The 18029-nt window shown below is 33.4% G+C and overlaps 1 protein-coding gene and 1 pseudogene across 1 annotated transcript; both read left to right on the forward strand.

Moving 5' to 3' along the window:
• Nucleotides 1–12542: 12542 nt before the first annotated feature.
• Nucleotides 12543–15608, forward strand: LOC104589338 (beta-galactosidase-like). The gene is made up of 13 exons (XM_010247622.2): nt 12543–12626; nt 12729–12817; nt 12907–13012; nt 13096–13183; nt 13314–13432; nt 13526–13687; nt 13782–13978; nt 14072–14175; nt 14287–14396; nt 14515–14742; nt 14821–15032; nt 15109–15385; nt 15498–15608. The coding sequence occupies exons 1-13, from the start codon at nt 12558–12560 to the stop codon at nt 15606–15608; spliced, it is 1872 nt and encodes a 623-aa protein (XP_010245924.2). The 5' UTR covers nt 12543–12557.
• A 966-nt stretch (nt 15609–16574) lies between these two features.
• LOC148791508 (hydroxyproline O-galactosyltransferase GALT3 pseudogene) lies at nt 16575–17448 on the forward strand (annotated as a pseudogene).
• The last annotated feature ends 581 nt before the right edge of the window (nt 17449–18029 follow it).

The following is an 18029-nucleotide window of genomic DNA, read 5'->3' on the forward strand; positions in this document are numbered from 1 at the left end:
CCCAAAGGCAAAAATGTTGGGTTGTATTAGAGATAATTTGGGGTTCAATAATTGGAATTAGACCTGGCCCACCCCACCAAATGCCTAGTGTAGCAACTTGCAAGATACCTACCTTCCAAGAGCCTGTAACTGATCGAAATTCAAGATATACCAAAATAAGTCTGAAACAAGACATTTTCTTTAATTCTGACACATATTAATTAATCATAGGTTCATTAGCAATTAAAAAAAGTATACAAATGGTAACACTTGGTGGTTGCCCTTACTTTGTAATTGGATGGTATGCCAGACATGTTGTCAATGGGTCAGGTCATGTCGAGACCGAATCAGCCCTCCCACAAGATTGTTCCCATAACGTCCCACACCACATTCCCGCCGTGTATTGAGAATATCTCCCGATGATCATCATTTCTGGTATTATCATTGGGAGATATTCCCAATACACAGCAGGGATGTACTGTATGTGAGACGTTGTGGGGGGCTGACTTGAACACGGTCATGTCTCTGCTCTCGGTAAGAATAGATCCGGTCCTTACCAAATAAATAAATTAGAACAATTAAGTCCTGTACTAGACCCTATAGGCTATATAACAATAGACCCAACTATTATTCCATAAAAAAAAATAAACCCAACTATTATAAGGGGAATTTCTCTTAAATGAACTTCACAAATTTTTATTTCATCATCATAACACAATTTGCAACTTCACGATTTTCAATTGGAATCGTTGGGTCTTACCTAAAGTATTAACTTTATTTTTAACGTGTAGTTTAACCATAAATGTACTTATTTGTTGACTTGAAATATTTATACATCACAATAGGATAATTTACATGTCATAATGAGTAAAATAAGTATTTGAGTGCGGATCATGAAGTATTAATTTTTTAAGCCAGTATTAAATTCATTCAACATAATCAAAGTTACATCTAATTTAGTATCGAAGACCTTAAAAAGTCAGGATTTGACCATCAGATTTTTGAATAATTATACATTAGAGCTTAGTGAGGCGAGCCTATGGGTTGCTTTATTATATTAGTAAATATGTACGTGCAATGAATGCGATAATTTCAGATAACATTAACAATTATAAGTAATAAAAGCATGGTGTGTTGTTGTATTCAAATTCATATTTTATTTTCATTGTTAATAAAAATATTTCTTATTTATTATATTTATTTTAATTTAACATCATAAATATATGATATTAGAGATTTGCACAAATTTATAGACATTTTTTTGTTTTCTATCATTTTTATTTCTATCTATTTTCTGAATTTTTATTAGATAATTATGACACCATGTACTGGTGTCATTTTATTTCTATCTATCTCATTTGATTAGACAATTACTCATGGCCTAATCTATTCAACTTGGCCTAACCTCCAAACTATATTGAAATTTGATGCACTTGGGTTAGTCTTGGATCTGGGTCTATCAATTAACCCTGTGACAAAATTTGTCATAATCAGGCTTTCTTTTAGCTACCCAAGGGGATAGTCTTGGGCTCAACCCAAAAAATAAAAAATCTCAAGCTTTTGAACCTAGGCTTAGGCCCAAGTCGAGGACTAAAAATCGAAGCTAGCCTATATAAATTTATGAGCTAGCTAGGTCGATTTAGTTTTTAATTCCATTTCTATCATTAATAAAAATAACTCTTATTTATCACACTTATTTTTATATAATATTATGAAGGCATAATATTCAAGATGCACCAACTTTTTATTTTACAAAATTTCTATGTTGTGAATAACTTTTGTGTTTCTATCTTTTTTAAATTTTTATTATTGATTTATGATATTATGGGTTGACCAGTTTAACGTAAAAAGTTAAATCTTTGACCAACCACATTAATAGGAACATGGTTTTATTTCTGGATTAGTTTTAAATCTTATATTTCACTTTCATCGAATAAAAATACTTGTATTTATCATGCTTAGATTTGTTTGATAATGGATAATATTAGAGATGTGCCTAAATTTTTTCTCAATTTTTTATAATTTTTTAATATTTTATTATATTTATATAAAAAATTTTATTATTTAACTATGAGAACATTGGCTTACCCATTTGACACTGATGGTTGCCCTATTTACTTGCTACTTAATCAAAAGGGTGGTTTGTTTAATTATTTTTTATGTTGGTTTTGAACATAGATTTTACATTATTAAAAATATTAAATATATATTTAATTTGTGGAATTTATTGGTGAGAAAAAATACTTCAAGTAAAGTGTTTAAGGAGAAAGAATGAGAGTTAATACCTTAATAAGAGAATATTTAATGAAGTGAAAAGTAATAATACTTTAAATTACTTTTTTGCATGCATAATTAAAGAGGGATTAAATTCATAAATAGGGGGTTTAGTCAAGAAAAGTTCATGAAGCTTATCTACTTAATTTGTCTTAAATATAAGATTTAACGAAAGAAAACTCAATACATTAAATATAGGACTTAACGATGATGAATATAATAAATTTAATAAAAGTAGTAGTTTAAATTATATTTTTGGCCTTCATAAATGTAGAGAAACTAAGTTCATAGAATAAAGGTATTTTAGTCGAAAACAAATCTAGAATCTATACCTCATTCACACTTTTAATAGTAGTATGGATAAGCGAGAGATGTATGGGTAAGCATAATAGAAGGTAAATACTGACAAGCTTCTTACGGTCCATCATAGTAGGGAGGATTCTTCAGGGAGGCTCCGAATCTAATGCTAAAACTTCATGACAGATTTAGCATCGCATTATAGGCAAATGCAATTCATATTTAAAGTTTAGTCAAGCAACAAGCCCTCCATAACAACCAAGGCTTTAGCTTCCTATAGGCTTGTACAAGTGATCTTTAGCGCTTATCTCTACCAAGGCTTTAGCTTCCTATAGGCTTGTACAAGTGATCTTTAGCGCTTATCTCTTATATTGATACCCGTAGTTGCACCCTGGTGCTTCCAAGCACCATATGTATTACTTTTAACAAAGTTTATAGGTGGCTTACTACATTTTGGGTTGTCAACAACCAAATCCACTAGGTCATGGCATGGTCTAATATCAACTTCATCTACCTTGATATATTGCATAATATTAGCAAAATGGGTATTGATAGAAGAGATAACATGTTTTTGAGAGAAGGCTTTTTCTTTCAAAAATTACCTTGTTTTTCATTTTTCAAATTAATGTGCCATAAAACAAGATTTTTTGGTGAATTGAATGAGCTTATTGAGTTTGAACTTCAATTATATATATATATATATATATATATATATATATATATATATATATATATATATATATATATATAAGTTACAAAGATAAAGATCATATTTACAGCATAAAGATGATAGTGGTTATCTTGATTGATAATGTGACTCCCATGCATTCAGTGGGTGGTTAGGATAAACTTCTCGAGGAGGAGATTATCCCTTGACCGCCCCCCTCAAGGTCAATGGGGATTTGCAAACGTTGAGCTTGAGGCTGAGTGCAAGAAGCTGAGAGGAAGGCAATGCTTTGGTCAAGATATCAACAACTTGGACTTTGCTAGAGATGTGATGAATGGTAATGGGAGTGATCAACAACATTCTAAGCCCTAGAGGACTTCAGTAGTGGTGGAGGCAAGACATATATATTCAACTCCTGTACTAGAGCGGAAGACAATGGGTTGTTTCCGAGAACTCCATAAGATAAGATTGGGGCTGAGAAAAATTACATAACCACTCTAAGAGCAACAATCAATAGGGAAGTTTACCCACTCTGCATCAGAAAAATCAGAGAGAGAGAGAGAGAGAAAGAGAGAGGTGGAGGGACAAAGCATTAGGCCATGAGTAATTGTTCTCTTCAAATAACGAAGTATTCTCTTTACAGCGAATAAATGTTTTGAGGTAGGAATTTTGAAAAACTAGCAAACCATATTAACTAAGGGGTTGTTCTGTAGCATAGATGAGAAATTGGGTGGTGTGTTTCTCATTCACGCCACACCTCAATGGGCGTTTTACAAGGTGTGGCACATTTCAATCTACACCTTATGTTTGATTCTATGCATCTCAACTACAACATTTGAGATTATCTATGCCGTTAATCATTAAAAATAATATTTTATTTTTAGAAATATATACAATAGAAAAAGTATAAATGAATTACAAAGAATTTTAATATTTAATAACAAATAATGATATTAATATTAACTAAAAATGAGTAATAATAATAATTAAAAAATAATTACTAATATTAATAAAAATAATTGTCAAAACATAATAATTAATAAAATAATATCAATAATAATTTATTATTAATAAAGTAATGTTAACAATAATTAACAATATTAATAATAATATTTATAATATTTGATAATAATTAATAATATTGTTAATGATTACTAACAATTAACAATGATTAATAATAATTAACAATGAAGTGTCTTTGAAATCTGAATGGTTCCTTTTGTGATAAACTCAACTGGAATTCAGTTGACACCTTCCTTCACACCTTTGGTTGGTTTGTTGCTTGGTACATATAATAGATGAGGACTTTGGGGATGATTGAAAGTCTGATGCAAATTGAATCTAACTTCAGGTCTCAAAGTGGAGGGTAAACAATGTAGGAATTGGGTGATTTTGGTATTGTTGGAATTAAAATTCCGAGGTCTATGCATCTACAAGTTTGGATTTTTAATTTATAAAGGATATGATTTATAATCAAAATGATCCTGATTGGACGATCGAAATTTGTTCTAATTTTGGATCTTGAGATGAGGGGTAAATGATGTCAAATTTGTTTGATCTTAGACAATGTTTAATAGCACTGAATTGACCTCCAAACATTGAAAATATTGCTCTTTCGAAGGATGGAGATTGTTCGGCTGCACCTCCAAATTTCTCATTTAAACACCAAAAAACCTCGGAATAATTCAATGCCCAAGCTACCTTTGAGCACATTCGGAGGTAGCAGATGAAATTTTGATTCCATCCAATGCCTCTCTATCTTCCTCCCTCTTTCTTCTTTCTCCCTCCTCTCTCCCATGAACAGAGGAGCCAATGAACTAAGTTCAAACTTAGGGTCCCAGTTGTTCTGTCTCATCCCTATCGGAGGAGAAGGCAAAAATGACACCAATACATGGTAGACGGTGTTACTAGCAAAGGACCAATTGTAATGAGGGCAACTACTAAACAGGATCACTGGTTATTCTGTCTCATCCCAATTGGAGGAGATGGAAAAAACGATGATGTCTGCATGTGTTGCTAGAGAAGGACCAATTGCAGGTGAGAACAGTCACTAGATGATGAAAAGTATGGGAATCCGATTTGCGATAAGTTGAAGACAATGGATGAATGGTGCTGACGATAAATTTTGCTCAAATCTTGAAATCCAATTTGCAAGAGATAGAGAATATCAGCACCTCAAATTAGAGTGGTGTTGAACCGTACATTAGTTTCTGCCAAACTATCTGACGAACAAATGAAGCGGAGACCTCTATTTTGTCTATGCGAGCATCGGTCCTATCACCTCTATTTTGTTGATAGGAGCATCGGTCTTGTCAAATAAAATAAAAATTTGGGATTTTTGGACTGCAACCCCCCTATAAATAGGAGCATCGATTCTATCACCTCTATTTTGTAGTGTGATTTGCAGCTCCCTCCTAATCTATTAGTTACCTCCTATAAATTTAGCATCAATCCACATGTAGGATTTAGTCCACCCCAAGAAATCCTAACTCCACCCTAGGGGTGGACTGAACCATAAAAACCCTAATGAATTTTAACAACAAAATTGTAAATGAGAAAATACAAACATGAAACTCTAACTTTGAACCAATAGGTTGAATAGGGAAAGGTGGATAAAAGTGAGTCTTCTAGAAACAATTTATTGTCCAAACTCCAAACTGCACATAATCATATCCAATAGGTAAAGGGAGACGACAAACTCTAGTTCGAGATTCTAAGAAGTGTCAATCCCATTTTGTTAATTTCTCCTATTTTACATTTTTATTATATTTATAACAAATTTTACTATTTTATCTGTTTCTTAAGTTTTTTTTTATTTTTTTTAGTGATATTATTTATTAACTTTTGTTGTTTTTTATTTTTTATTATTTTTATAATTCTAGTCTTTTTTTATTACTCTTTTAAATAGTAATTGTTAATCTTTTTAATTATTTTTTAGTATTTTGTTATCAATTCATAATATTTTATCTTTTTCTATTGTTTTATAATATTTATCTATAATATTATATTATTTTAGTAATTTTCATTTACTTTTATTTAATTAATGAAACGAGGAGTAAATTTGTAAAATGCAACCATTTCAGACATTACAACATTCAGATCACTTAACAACCCACTTTAACCAAATGTCTATAAACGTACAAAAGCATTTTTTTTCACTAAATACTTTCAGTAGAGGTTTTTTTGCTTTTCAGACTTCATATTTCAAATTTATCGAACACCTTAGTGTTGTTGGATTTGGAATTTTGGACTCTACATACCTATAGTGTTAGATTTCTAACTTAAGGTGATATGGGTTTTAGAATTGAAATGGCCACCACTATATGATCGGAATCAGTTCCAACTTTGGGTATTGGATTTGGGTGTTGTTGGATTTGGAATTCAAACTCTGCATACCTATGGCGTTTGATTTTTATCTGGATGTGAAGGGGTAAATGGTGTTGAATTTGGTTGATCTTGGTTTCATTAGATTTGGAATTTTGGGCTCTATGTGCTTATGGGGTGTCTACATGGTAGACATTGATTATTGGTGCAACCTAAATCAAACCTATCAAATTATCTGCCTTGACTCCAAGAGATTAAAGCAAACTATTTTCTTTGGATTTGGAAAGCCAGATTTTTCTCTGGATTGGTAGACATTTCTATAATTATGGAGATTTTCTGAAAATTATTTTAAATTGTTATTAAATATTTATTTTTATTAATTAGTTTACTAACAAAATTACACTAATTTATCTTTTACTTTTCAATATAAATTAATTTATAATTTCATTCCCAACATTATAATATTTTATTCCCCATCTACATTCAGTTATTAACTATAATAATAGCAATAACTAAAATTTTATACTTTTTGATCATTGTTAAATATAATTCTCAATTTTATAGAAATTAATTAAAGAGTTTTCAATTTCTATAAAATGTTGTTAATTAACATGAATATAATAGTATTTACCCAAAATACTTTAGAAAGTTATGATAAGTTAATTAATAACAATATTTATTAATTTTTGGTAATTTACTAACTGTATTTATTAACTTTTGGTAATAAGACTATTTATTACTCATTGAATATGGGTTGGATTAAATATTAACAGTATTTAACTATTTATTGATTAATATAAATATTTTAAATGAGAGAGAGAGAGAGTGAATATAGATTGGGGAGAGATTTTTGGAATTGATTGGGAAGTGGGGTAACATGATACATTCCTAATGGTGGGAAGGGGAGAAGAGAGAGAGTCAAGGAGATTGTAGGGTGGGGTAATGGAGCAAGGAAAGAAGAGGCATGCTGACATGGACTGTCTTGCTATATATATATATATATAGAGAGAGAGAGAGAGAGAGAGATTCAAACTTATCCTCTCCCCCACTTTCTCATCTATATCTATCTAAATAATGTTTGAATAACAAAGGTTGAAAAAATATTCAAAAGACTTAGACTATTACTATTTTTTTATTTTTATGAAATTTATAACAAAATTATGTAATGACAATATAAATTAATTATAATTTCATAGGGTAGAGATTCTTTAAGTTCGGGGACAAGGTAAAGTGCAGGAAGGTGTTAGGCACCCTACACACGCCCAATTAATAAATCAACCTCTACTACACCAACATTCAAAGTGATTGAATAAAGACAAAGAGATGCGCATTTCTAAATGAAAAGAAAATTCAATAAATGAACTAAGATATATATATCTAGTCATGTAGCAAAAAGAAATAAAATTAGGATTAGAAAAATCCTAAGTATCAAACTATGTAAATAAATGGTGTTAAATTTTAAAATGTAAATCTAGAGGAAATTATTTTTTTTTCAAAGAATGAAACAAGTTGGTTTGAATTGAAATTTGGGCTACTATCTGTGGAGTTGCAATGATACATTAATGCATGTGATTATCCTACAGTGAAAAATGCTGACACACAATGCAATGGGGACCAACTACTATGTTGGCCATGCACTACTTTGATGTTTATTGTAACGAGGAGTAAAACAATAACTACTCAATGTGAAGATTGGAAGGTTTGGAGGGTTGAACCGGATAAAATAATGGGCTAAGGGAGAGGTGACCGGATATGCCTAGACTAAGACTTGAGGTCCACTCAAACTAAATTCATTATATACTAGAAAGGTGAATATTGACATTGGATAAATGCAATGAGTTTTGAATAAAATATTATCCGCAATGCTGAATTAATAGGACAAAGATAAAATTACAAATGAACTAGGATAAATGGACTGGAAAGGCCGGTTGGTCTTAAAAATAAAATGGATAAAGGGAAAAATGGTTAAACACAGATTGTGTGCATGAAAGGTATTACTTGAAGTCCAAAAAATGGTAAAATCTTGAATCCTATCTATTGATGTTGTTTGATCTGAGATGTATTCAACGCGCATAGATATCCTACCAACTAAATGTGGTTGAGGTGAAAGGATGAAGTTGTAAACCGAGGTTTGCAAATAGAGAAAAGAATTAGAGGCCTGAGGAAGTGATCCTTAGAAAGGCACTCCGACGCTCAAGTCAATAAATAGATGGAGAAGTTGGTTGGGTCGAGCTATAGAGAGATGAATTGGACTGTGCCAAGGAGAACAATAAGAGCAGAAGGCTAGAGAGTTGAAGGTCCTTTATTGTAATGGGGAGACACCTTTAAATAGGTGATCGAGTGTGCATGTAGAAATCAGACAGGCTCTTTGCGGGGTTAAAGGGATGAGGCCACCTGTCGAGGTTTTCAAAAGATTTTGCTTTCCTCAATGGGGGCATTTATCTCGGGAAGCAGTGATTATCCTTGTATGTGTGAGACTCCACTTTCCTTCAACGTCTTCAGAGGTATGTTTATCTGTACATGCGGGTAAGCAATGTGTTGATGTGGTCTGACAAGGTCAACCATGGCGCCGCCCACGTGGCAAACTTTGACTAGAGGAAGCAAGGATTTGAGTTAAATGGGCATTCTCGTGATCCCAACTTTCTTGAATAGAGGAGGCAAGGATTTGAGACTGCTAATTTTTGGTCAATGTTTGGATGGTTGATAAAGAAAATTAGATGACACTTTAAGGGCATTTGTGTCTTTTTCAAATGTCACTTAACGACTGGTTAATAGCTAGTTAACGGTAGGTACTAGATTGTCATGTTTTGAAAGTTCAGATACTGAATTACCGCATTTCAAAGTTTGGAGACCAAAAGTACAAGGTGCTAATTGGGAATTTTTCCTGAAATAAATTTTAACAACAAAATTAGAAATGAGAAAATATAAAACGAATTCATAACAACAAAATCGGGATTCTAAGAAGTGTCAATCACATTTTATTCATTTCTTTTATTTTACATTTTTATTATATTTATAACAAATTTTACTATTTTATCTTTTTAACTTAGCTTCTTTATTTTTTTTTAGTAATATTATTTATTAACTTTTGTTGTTCTTAATGTTTTATTATTTTTATAATATTAATCTTTTTTATTACTCTTTTAAATATTAGTTGTTAATAGTTTTAATTATTTTTTAATATTTTGTTACCAATTCATAATATTTTGTCTTTTTCTACTATTTTATAATATTTTTCTGCAATATTATATTATTCTAGTAATTTTCATTTACTTTATGAATCGAGAGGTAAATTTGTAAAGTGCAAACTTTTCAGACATTACAACATTCAGATTATTGAACAACCCACTATATTACAATGTCTATAAAAGTACAAAAGCCATTTTTATACTTTCAGATGTTTTTTCGCTTTTCAGACTTCATACTTCAGATTTACTAAACGTCACCTTAGTGTCGTTGGATTTGGATTTTTGGGATTTACATACCTATAATACTAGATTTCTAACTTAAGGTAATATATGTTTTAGGGTCGAAATGACCACCCCTAGATGATTGGAATCAGTTCTAACTTTGGTTGTCGGACTTGGGTGTTGTCAGATTTGGAATTCAAATTCTACGTACTTATGGTGTTCGATTTCTATCTTGATGTGAGATGAGATTAATGATCAAAGTGACCTTGATCAAATGATCGAAATCAATTTTGGGTTTATGTCATAAGATGAAGGGTAAATGGTGTTGAATTTGGCTGATCTTGGTGTCATCAGATTTGGAATTTTGGGCTCTATGTACCTATCGTATTGAATCCTAGAGGTTTAGACTTCGGTAAAATTTCAAAAATTTTCTCAAATCAGTTGAAATCTCAGTTGAAACATGCTTGAAACTTGAAGTATTGTAGAAAGAAAAAATGGTACAAAAATAGGGTAAAATTGAAGTATTGTAAATGATTTATGGGTAGATCCATCTGACCTGTTCATTGGCCAATATTGGTTAGGATACTTGACAACCAATCGCAAGTGAATTCCCTTTTGGGTCAGTGGGTCTTCAACCTCTTATCAAAATCCCCGTTTTGGTTGATGATCCATTTTCCCAAATGGTTGAACAGTTGACCCATCTTTACCGATTTTTGTGTTATTTAAATATTTCAATTTTTATGTTCAAGTGTGACATTACGGATTGACCCAGTGACCAGATAATTGAACTGCTGGCCCGTTGACCCGGAGAGAAAAGCAGTTCTACTTTCCAACCGAGTTTTACAACTCTTGACTGAAGAATCCTAGGGATGGTAAGGAAGGTCGACAGGCTACAAACGGGTAACTTGGAAAACCCTATACTACTTCCAATTTTTGAGCTACCATGACATAGAGCTTTAATGCCTATCAGCTTACTTCGAGGAGATATAAGAGTGTAACAACTTTTCGAAGGAGATATAAGAGTGTAACAACTTTTCGAAGGGATAAGATTAGCCGAGGAGATGGAAGGGTGTAACCGTATAAGAACTTTTCGAAGGGATAAGATCAGTCGAGGAGATGGAAGGGTGTAACAATTTTTCGAAAGGGATAAGATCAGTGAGAGATTAAGAAGATATTCGGATAAGGGTGAATAACTAGATGTTGGCTTCTAATGAACATTTTCGTTGGTTATGAATATGGCTTTGTTGCATGCAGACACTATTCGTAGATGAGTGAGTTTTTTCTGCTCTTGCATTGAATGAGAATGACAATGGCTGGTTTGCGAGCTCTTCAGCTGCTTACTGCAGGATTAGTTTTCGTTTGTTTTTGCTTGGGTTCTTTGGCAACTGAAGTTACATACGATGGGAGAGCAATTAAGATTAATGGAGAACTATCCACGCAGCACTCCAGGGGTATAGTTTTTTTGCAATGAAAAGAATTTATGTTATTAGCGAAATTATATTATATATATCAAAATCATAGTTTCTTGTTGGATGTTTCAACGTGATTGTAGCATATCTTTGAAAGAAGCAAAGCAAAGAATTTTTTTACTAAAATCCTTATCGGATAAGCTTTTATTTTTATTTTTTGAATGTATAAATGGTAGATATTTGAACAAAGCACCAATTTGAATCAAAGAATCACTTAGTTAATTTTTTAATTGAAGTTACTAACTGTTTATGGGTAATGCAGATGTGGCCGGATTTAATAAGAAAAGCAAACGAAGGTGGGCTTGATGCAATAGAGACTTATGTTTTCTGGAATGTCTATGAACCTCGTCGTCGCCAGGTTCTCAGACTTACTAGTAAATCTTTGTTCCTTCACGTCAAATTTATTTTATACAAGATATTTCTGACATTTTTTTTTTGTTTCTTTTTTCAGTATGACTTTTCAGGCAATTTGGATATTATTAGGTTCCTCAAAACTGTCCAAGAAACCGGATTATATGCTGTTCTCCGTATTGGACCTTATGTCTGTGCTGAATGGAATTATGGGTTGGCTTTATTTTTTCTCCTCCTTATTGTATTCCAATAGTTTACATTATTTATCTATTTATTCGTCAAGTTTCTTAATATTCGTATGTTTATTTTCAGTGGATTTCCTGTTTGGTTGCATAATTTGCCGGGAATTCAAGAACTTAGAATTGATAATCCTGTCCACATGGTAACTTTTTTTGTTCATTTTAGAGATTTTCATTTTTCTCCTTTTCTTTTTTATTTTTATTTTCTCAGTCAACTAATTTTTTTTTTATTTTATATTTGTTTGCTTTTATTTTATTTAGAATGAGATGAAAAATTTTACAACCTTGATAGTTGACATGATAAAGCAAGAGAACCTATTTGCCTCACAAGGAGGGCCTATTATCATTGCTCAGGTTTGCCAAACAATTAATTTACTTCTTAAGTTTTATATTGCATTACAAGATAATCTAATTAGTATAGTTTGAATAATCAATTGTAATTTTATTTAAAATTTTTATTTATGTATAATAGATTGAGAATGAATATGGCAACGTCATGGGACCATATGGTGACGCTGGAAAAACTTATATCAATTGGTGTGCAAACATGGCGGAATCTCTAGGCATTGGCGTTCCCTGGGTTATGTGTCAACAATCTGATGCTCCTAAGCCAATGGTAAAGCTTTTAAATTAAATAATTTTTTATTTTGTTATTTCTTTAAATAGTTAATTAAGATTAATACTTATAAGTTATTATTATATTATATTTTTTAATTAGATCAACACGTGCAATGGTTGGTACTGTGATTCATTCACTCCAAACAACCCCAATAGCCCTAAGATGTGGACTGAAAATTGGACTGGCTGGTGAGTTTTTCTTTTCTATTTTGTAAACCAAATTGTTAGCTTTTCTTTGTGTTTGTTAAGAGTTACTGAGGATTATAGTGCTGTTTTAGGTTCAAGAATTGGGGAGGTGCAGACCCACATAGAACTGCTGAGGATGTGGCCTACGCAGTTGCACGTTTCTTCCAAACTGGTGGAGTTTTCCAGAATTATTACATGGTTTGTAACTGTTCGTTTTGATGCTTCTATTTTCTACGCTATTCTTCCTGGTTCATTATACAACTTTTTTCTTTTGTTTACAGTATCATGGCGGCACCAACTTTGGACGGACAGCAGGAGGTCCTTACATCGCAACAACTTATGATTATGATGCACCCCTTGACGAATATGGTATAAATTTAAATTTAACTAAGCTCACATTGATTTGGTAGAATCAAGTAGGAAAGAAAAAGGATCGTTGTCTTTAACTTTAATCAGTCATGCCATTTGATATGGACCTAAGTTATTAGAAACTCTACAGGTAATCTCAATCAACCTAAGTGGGGGCATTTGAAGGAGCTTCATCTTGTGCTGAAATCAATGGAGAAGGTGCTTACCCATGGAGATGTTTCCCATACTGATTTTGGAAACTTTGTTGGGGTGAGTTATTGTGAAATTTTCTACTCCTAAAACTTAAAAACATGGATTGGATTGAACAATTAAATGTAAACCTGAGTTCTTAATGGTTTTTAGGCAACAATTTACGCTACAAATGAAACATCAAGCTGCTTCTTGAGTAATGCAAACACTACTACTGATGCTACCATCACCTTCCAAGGCAAGCAATATACAATTCCTGCTTGGTCTGTTAGTATTCTCCCTGATTGCAAGAAAGAGGTCTACAATACTGCTAAGGTGAGGATCCGTATCTTCATATTCCATATGGAAAAATATGGATTAAGTTATTGCAATAAAGAGTATTAAAATATTATATTTATTGTATTTTCAGATTAGTGCTCAGACCTCAGTGATGGTAAAGAAGGTGAATGCTGCTGAAGATCAGCCTATGAGCCTCAAATGGCTATGGAGGCCAGAACAAATTACAGAGACAGCTCTTCAGGGCAAGGGTCCAATGGTTGCCTCACACCTCATGGAACAAAAGTTTGTAACTAATGATGCAAGTGATTATTTGTGGTACATGACTAGGTAATAATTTGTAACTTGCAGAGTTACGTACATGAACATTTCATTCATTGTTTGTGTTGAAGAGTTTTATGATTCATGTCTGTGTTACTACAGTGTAAACATGGATGAAAAGGATCCTATTTGGGGCACTGATTTGACTCTCCTAGTAAATACTACTGGGCATGTGCTTCATGCTTATGTTAATGGAAACCATATTGGTAGGTAATTTGAAAGTCTACTTCGACCGAGATATAGTTATCTTGGAAAGAAGTATGATAACTGTTTTTCTTGTTTATCTTTTCACTCAAATTTTGATTTACCATTTTTAGGTTCCCAGAGGGCCGAACATGGAGGCTTTGTCTTTGCTTTTGAGAAAGCGATTAAGTTGAAACCTGGCAGGAATCAAATTTCATTGCTTAGTGCCACTGTTGGATTAAAGGTGTATATATATTTACAACTGATCATCGTTCCATGCATCCTCACAATTTCATCTTTTCTAAACTCGAACACTAACTTGTTCTTCTTGTTTGTTTCTTTTATCCGATATCGGTAACTAGAATTATGGTGCCATGTACGACCTGACACCAACTGGAATACTTGGTCCTGTTGCCTTGATTGGAAAGAAAACTGGTGAGGAGATAGTTAAAGATTTGTCTTCAAACAAGTGGACATTTAAGGTTGGGTTGAATGGTGAGGAGAAGCAACTTTACAATGAAGATTTAAGCCATGATTCGGAATGGAAATCGGAAAATCTTCCCACAAACAGGATGATGACTTGGTACAAGGTATATTTTCCTGCTATAATTTGTTTTCTGTAGTTTTAGAAATCACACGTTCTAATTCTTGAATTGTTTTATTTTCAGACAACCTTCAAGCCTCCTCTAGGAACAGACCCAGTTGTGGTGGATTTGCAAGGTTTGGGTAAGGGCCATGCTTGGGTGAATGGAAAAAGCATTGGACGCTACTGGCCAACTTTTCTTTCTCAACAGGATGGTTGCAGCAACACATGTGACTATCGTGGACCATATAGTGATTCTAAATGTGTGACTAATTGTGGTCATCCATCTCAGAGATGGTAAGAAGAATGTCTTTCTTGTATTTTGATGTTTAGAGGAGCCAGAAGTCTTATTAAGTTGTGCAAATGTTATTAGGTACCATGTCCCTCGATCTTTTCTTCGGGATGATGAAAACACATTGACATTGTTTGAAGAGATGGGTGGCAGTCCTTACCTTGTGAACTTCCAAACTGTTACTGTTGGATCAGTTTGTGCCACTGTACAAGAGGGAAAGACATTGGAGCTCTCATGCCAGAGTGGTCAGACCATTTCAGAAATTCGATTTGCTAGCTTTGGTGACCCACAGGGCACTTGTGGATCTTTTGTCAAAGGAAGTTGTGATGCCAAAGATATTCTGTCTACTGTTCAAAATGTAATTTCTCTCTCTCCCTCTCCCTTTCTCTCTCACTATGATCTCTCTATTTGCTTTTCTTTTTGACTATCAGAGCATATTTAATTTTGATTTTGTTCTTGTTCTTTCGTAGGCATGTGTTGGAAAGGAGAGCTGTTGTATTGAAGTATCGAAGAATGCTCTTGGAGCTCCCAATTGTGGCGGGAATATCACCAAGAGACTAGCAGTTGAAGCTGTCTGTTAGAGATTTTTAACATTGTTTTCTATTAATTACCAAACAGTTGTTAGGTATTATATCATGTTTTCCTTGTTTTTTTTTTTTCTTTTACAAGTTGTTACCTAGATAGTTTAGGTTTTGTTTCAAGAATTTTAGAATAGAATTTTTTTGACAGGGCGGGATGTTATATATGTGAAACAAATCAAAGTTTGAGTTCTAGTAATATTAAAGTTAAATTAATTGTACTTAAGTGCCTTTCCTTTTTCTATGGATTTATTATCTTGTCATCTCTGTTTGTTTGCAATGCAATTTGATTTGCACAAGGGCAAATGCATGAGAGTTGAAATGAAATTGTAGTGCAAACAAAATTGAGATTTTCATAATCCTCCTAGGCCATGAATTAATTTAAGTGACTATAACAAGGGATTCCTGCTCATCGTTCATGTGACTGACATTTGGGTTCCATGAGAGGAGTGATGGTGGATATTATGTCGATTCAAATTGAGGTTGGTGTAATCATTATTCTTGTGAACATTATTGTGTTGGGATTCTAAGAGAGGTTGAGGCAATTTTACAGGTAAGCTAGATTTTTATGTACAGCAGCCCACCTTTTTTTATTTCCCAAATTTCCTTATCACCTTTCATCACTACTAGAATTCCTGTGTTTAGAGGCACCTGGCTAGGGGCTGTCGGAAAGAATGCCTCTGTAATCTGTATTATATCAAATAAGGCAGACTGATTGGATTACTTTGGAGGCAATTTTTAATGCGTCTTTTGCCCTTCCAATTTTTGGTGGTCCCGAAAATAGTCGCTAATTTAAGTTTTGGCGCTCAAACACCATTGCGCACACAACATGAAACTCTCCTGGAGACTCTTCACAACACAAAAACTTTCTCTCTTTATTTTTGTACATGTCAGTTTGGATTTATTTTTCTAATGTATTTCCACAGATGTATTATAGTTGATGGATTCATTTCTTGCAATGAACAAGTCATGGGAACTGTATTGAAAGAGAACCTCAACGGCAGTCAACCCAGTGGTAAGACTAATACTTCCGGGGAAAGTACACACATGACTTTTAACTTCCCGTTTGTTGAAGGAAATCCATTTACTGCCGCACTGTGGGTTGGACCAGAGGGATTCCATATGACTGTGAATGGGAGGCATGAAACATCTTTTGCATATAGGGAGGCATGGATCATTTTACTCATAAGTTGTAACAAACATTGAACAAGTCAGGTGTATACATTAGGAATTTTCAATTCTAGTAATAGTGATTCCCACCCTTTTGACACTATTTCTATCATTGCAGAAACATGAACCATGGTTGGTTAGTGGAGTAAAAGTGGGAGGTGGCTTACAGATCTTGTCTGCCTTGGCTAATGGCTTGCCTGTCTCTAAAGATATTGGATTTGATTATTGATGCCGAGCAACTCAAATCACCTCCAGTTTCTAGGAAAAGGCTTAACATGCTAATTGGGGTTTCCTCAACTGGAAACAATTTTGAGCGTCGTATGGCATTGAGGAAGTCTTGGATGCAGTATAAAGTTGTACGCTCTGGGGATGTGGCTGTCCGCTTTTTTATTGGTCTTGTAAGTGATGTCATAAGTTTGCTAGGAGTTTCATGTTCATCTGATTATTTTAGGTACTAGATGAGGATGTGCATCTGCGATGTGCTGGGATTTTATGACATCTTTAGTTCTTTTTTTTCATTCATATTCTACAGTTTCCCCCCAGTTTATTTTCAAATCTGCAGCAAAAGAACAAGCAAGTTAACATTGAGATATGGAAAGAATCTCAGATGTATGGCGATATCCAACTGATGCCTTTTGTTGATTATTATTTCAGCTTGGTCACATTGAAATGAATGTAGTGAATTAAATCAGAGTTTGAAACAATATAACTTGGTGTAGCAAGAGCATCAGATAAGGACTTCACCTTTTGGATATAATCAATGATAGATAACTAACCTTTGTAAACATGAGCAAGCTCCAATTTGAGGTCATGTAGTCTAGAATGGTTCAAAGAAGAGAATAAACGATTGAGCTAATCCCATACTTGTTTCGAAGTTGTATGGCCAATGACTTGAGCTAATATAGGTTTAATGCAGGGAAGAACTTAAAGGATCCAACTCAAAATGAGTTGATCTTGTTCAATCCATGCGATGAAGTTGGGATTCAAAATTTGTTCATCAGATGATCCATCCAAGTGTTGTGGGGGACAGGGGAGCAATCCATCAACATATCCAAACAATCAATTGCCTTTGAGAGCTGGAATGATCTGAGCACTCCATAGGAGAAAGTTATGTTTGTCAGAGATCAAATTCATAAAATCCGACAATGCTACAACCGTTATGTTACATGTAGCACTGCTACTTTCACCCCGAGTTTAGGAAGAAGACATCGTGTGGTTGCAATTTGAGAAGCCAAGTGGAGACTTGAGTCAAGT

Source organism: Nelumbo nucifera, chromosome 5 (genome assembly GCF_055504915.1).
Source record: "Nelumbo nucifera cultivar China Antique chromosome 5, China Antique-T2T, whole genome shotgun sequence".
In the NCBI taxonomy this organism is placed as follows: Eukaryota; Viridiplantae; Streptophyta; class Magnoliopsida; order Proteales; family Nelumbonaceae; genus Nelumbo; species Nelumbo nucifera.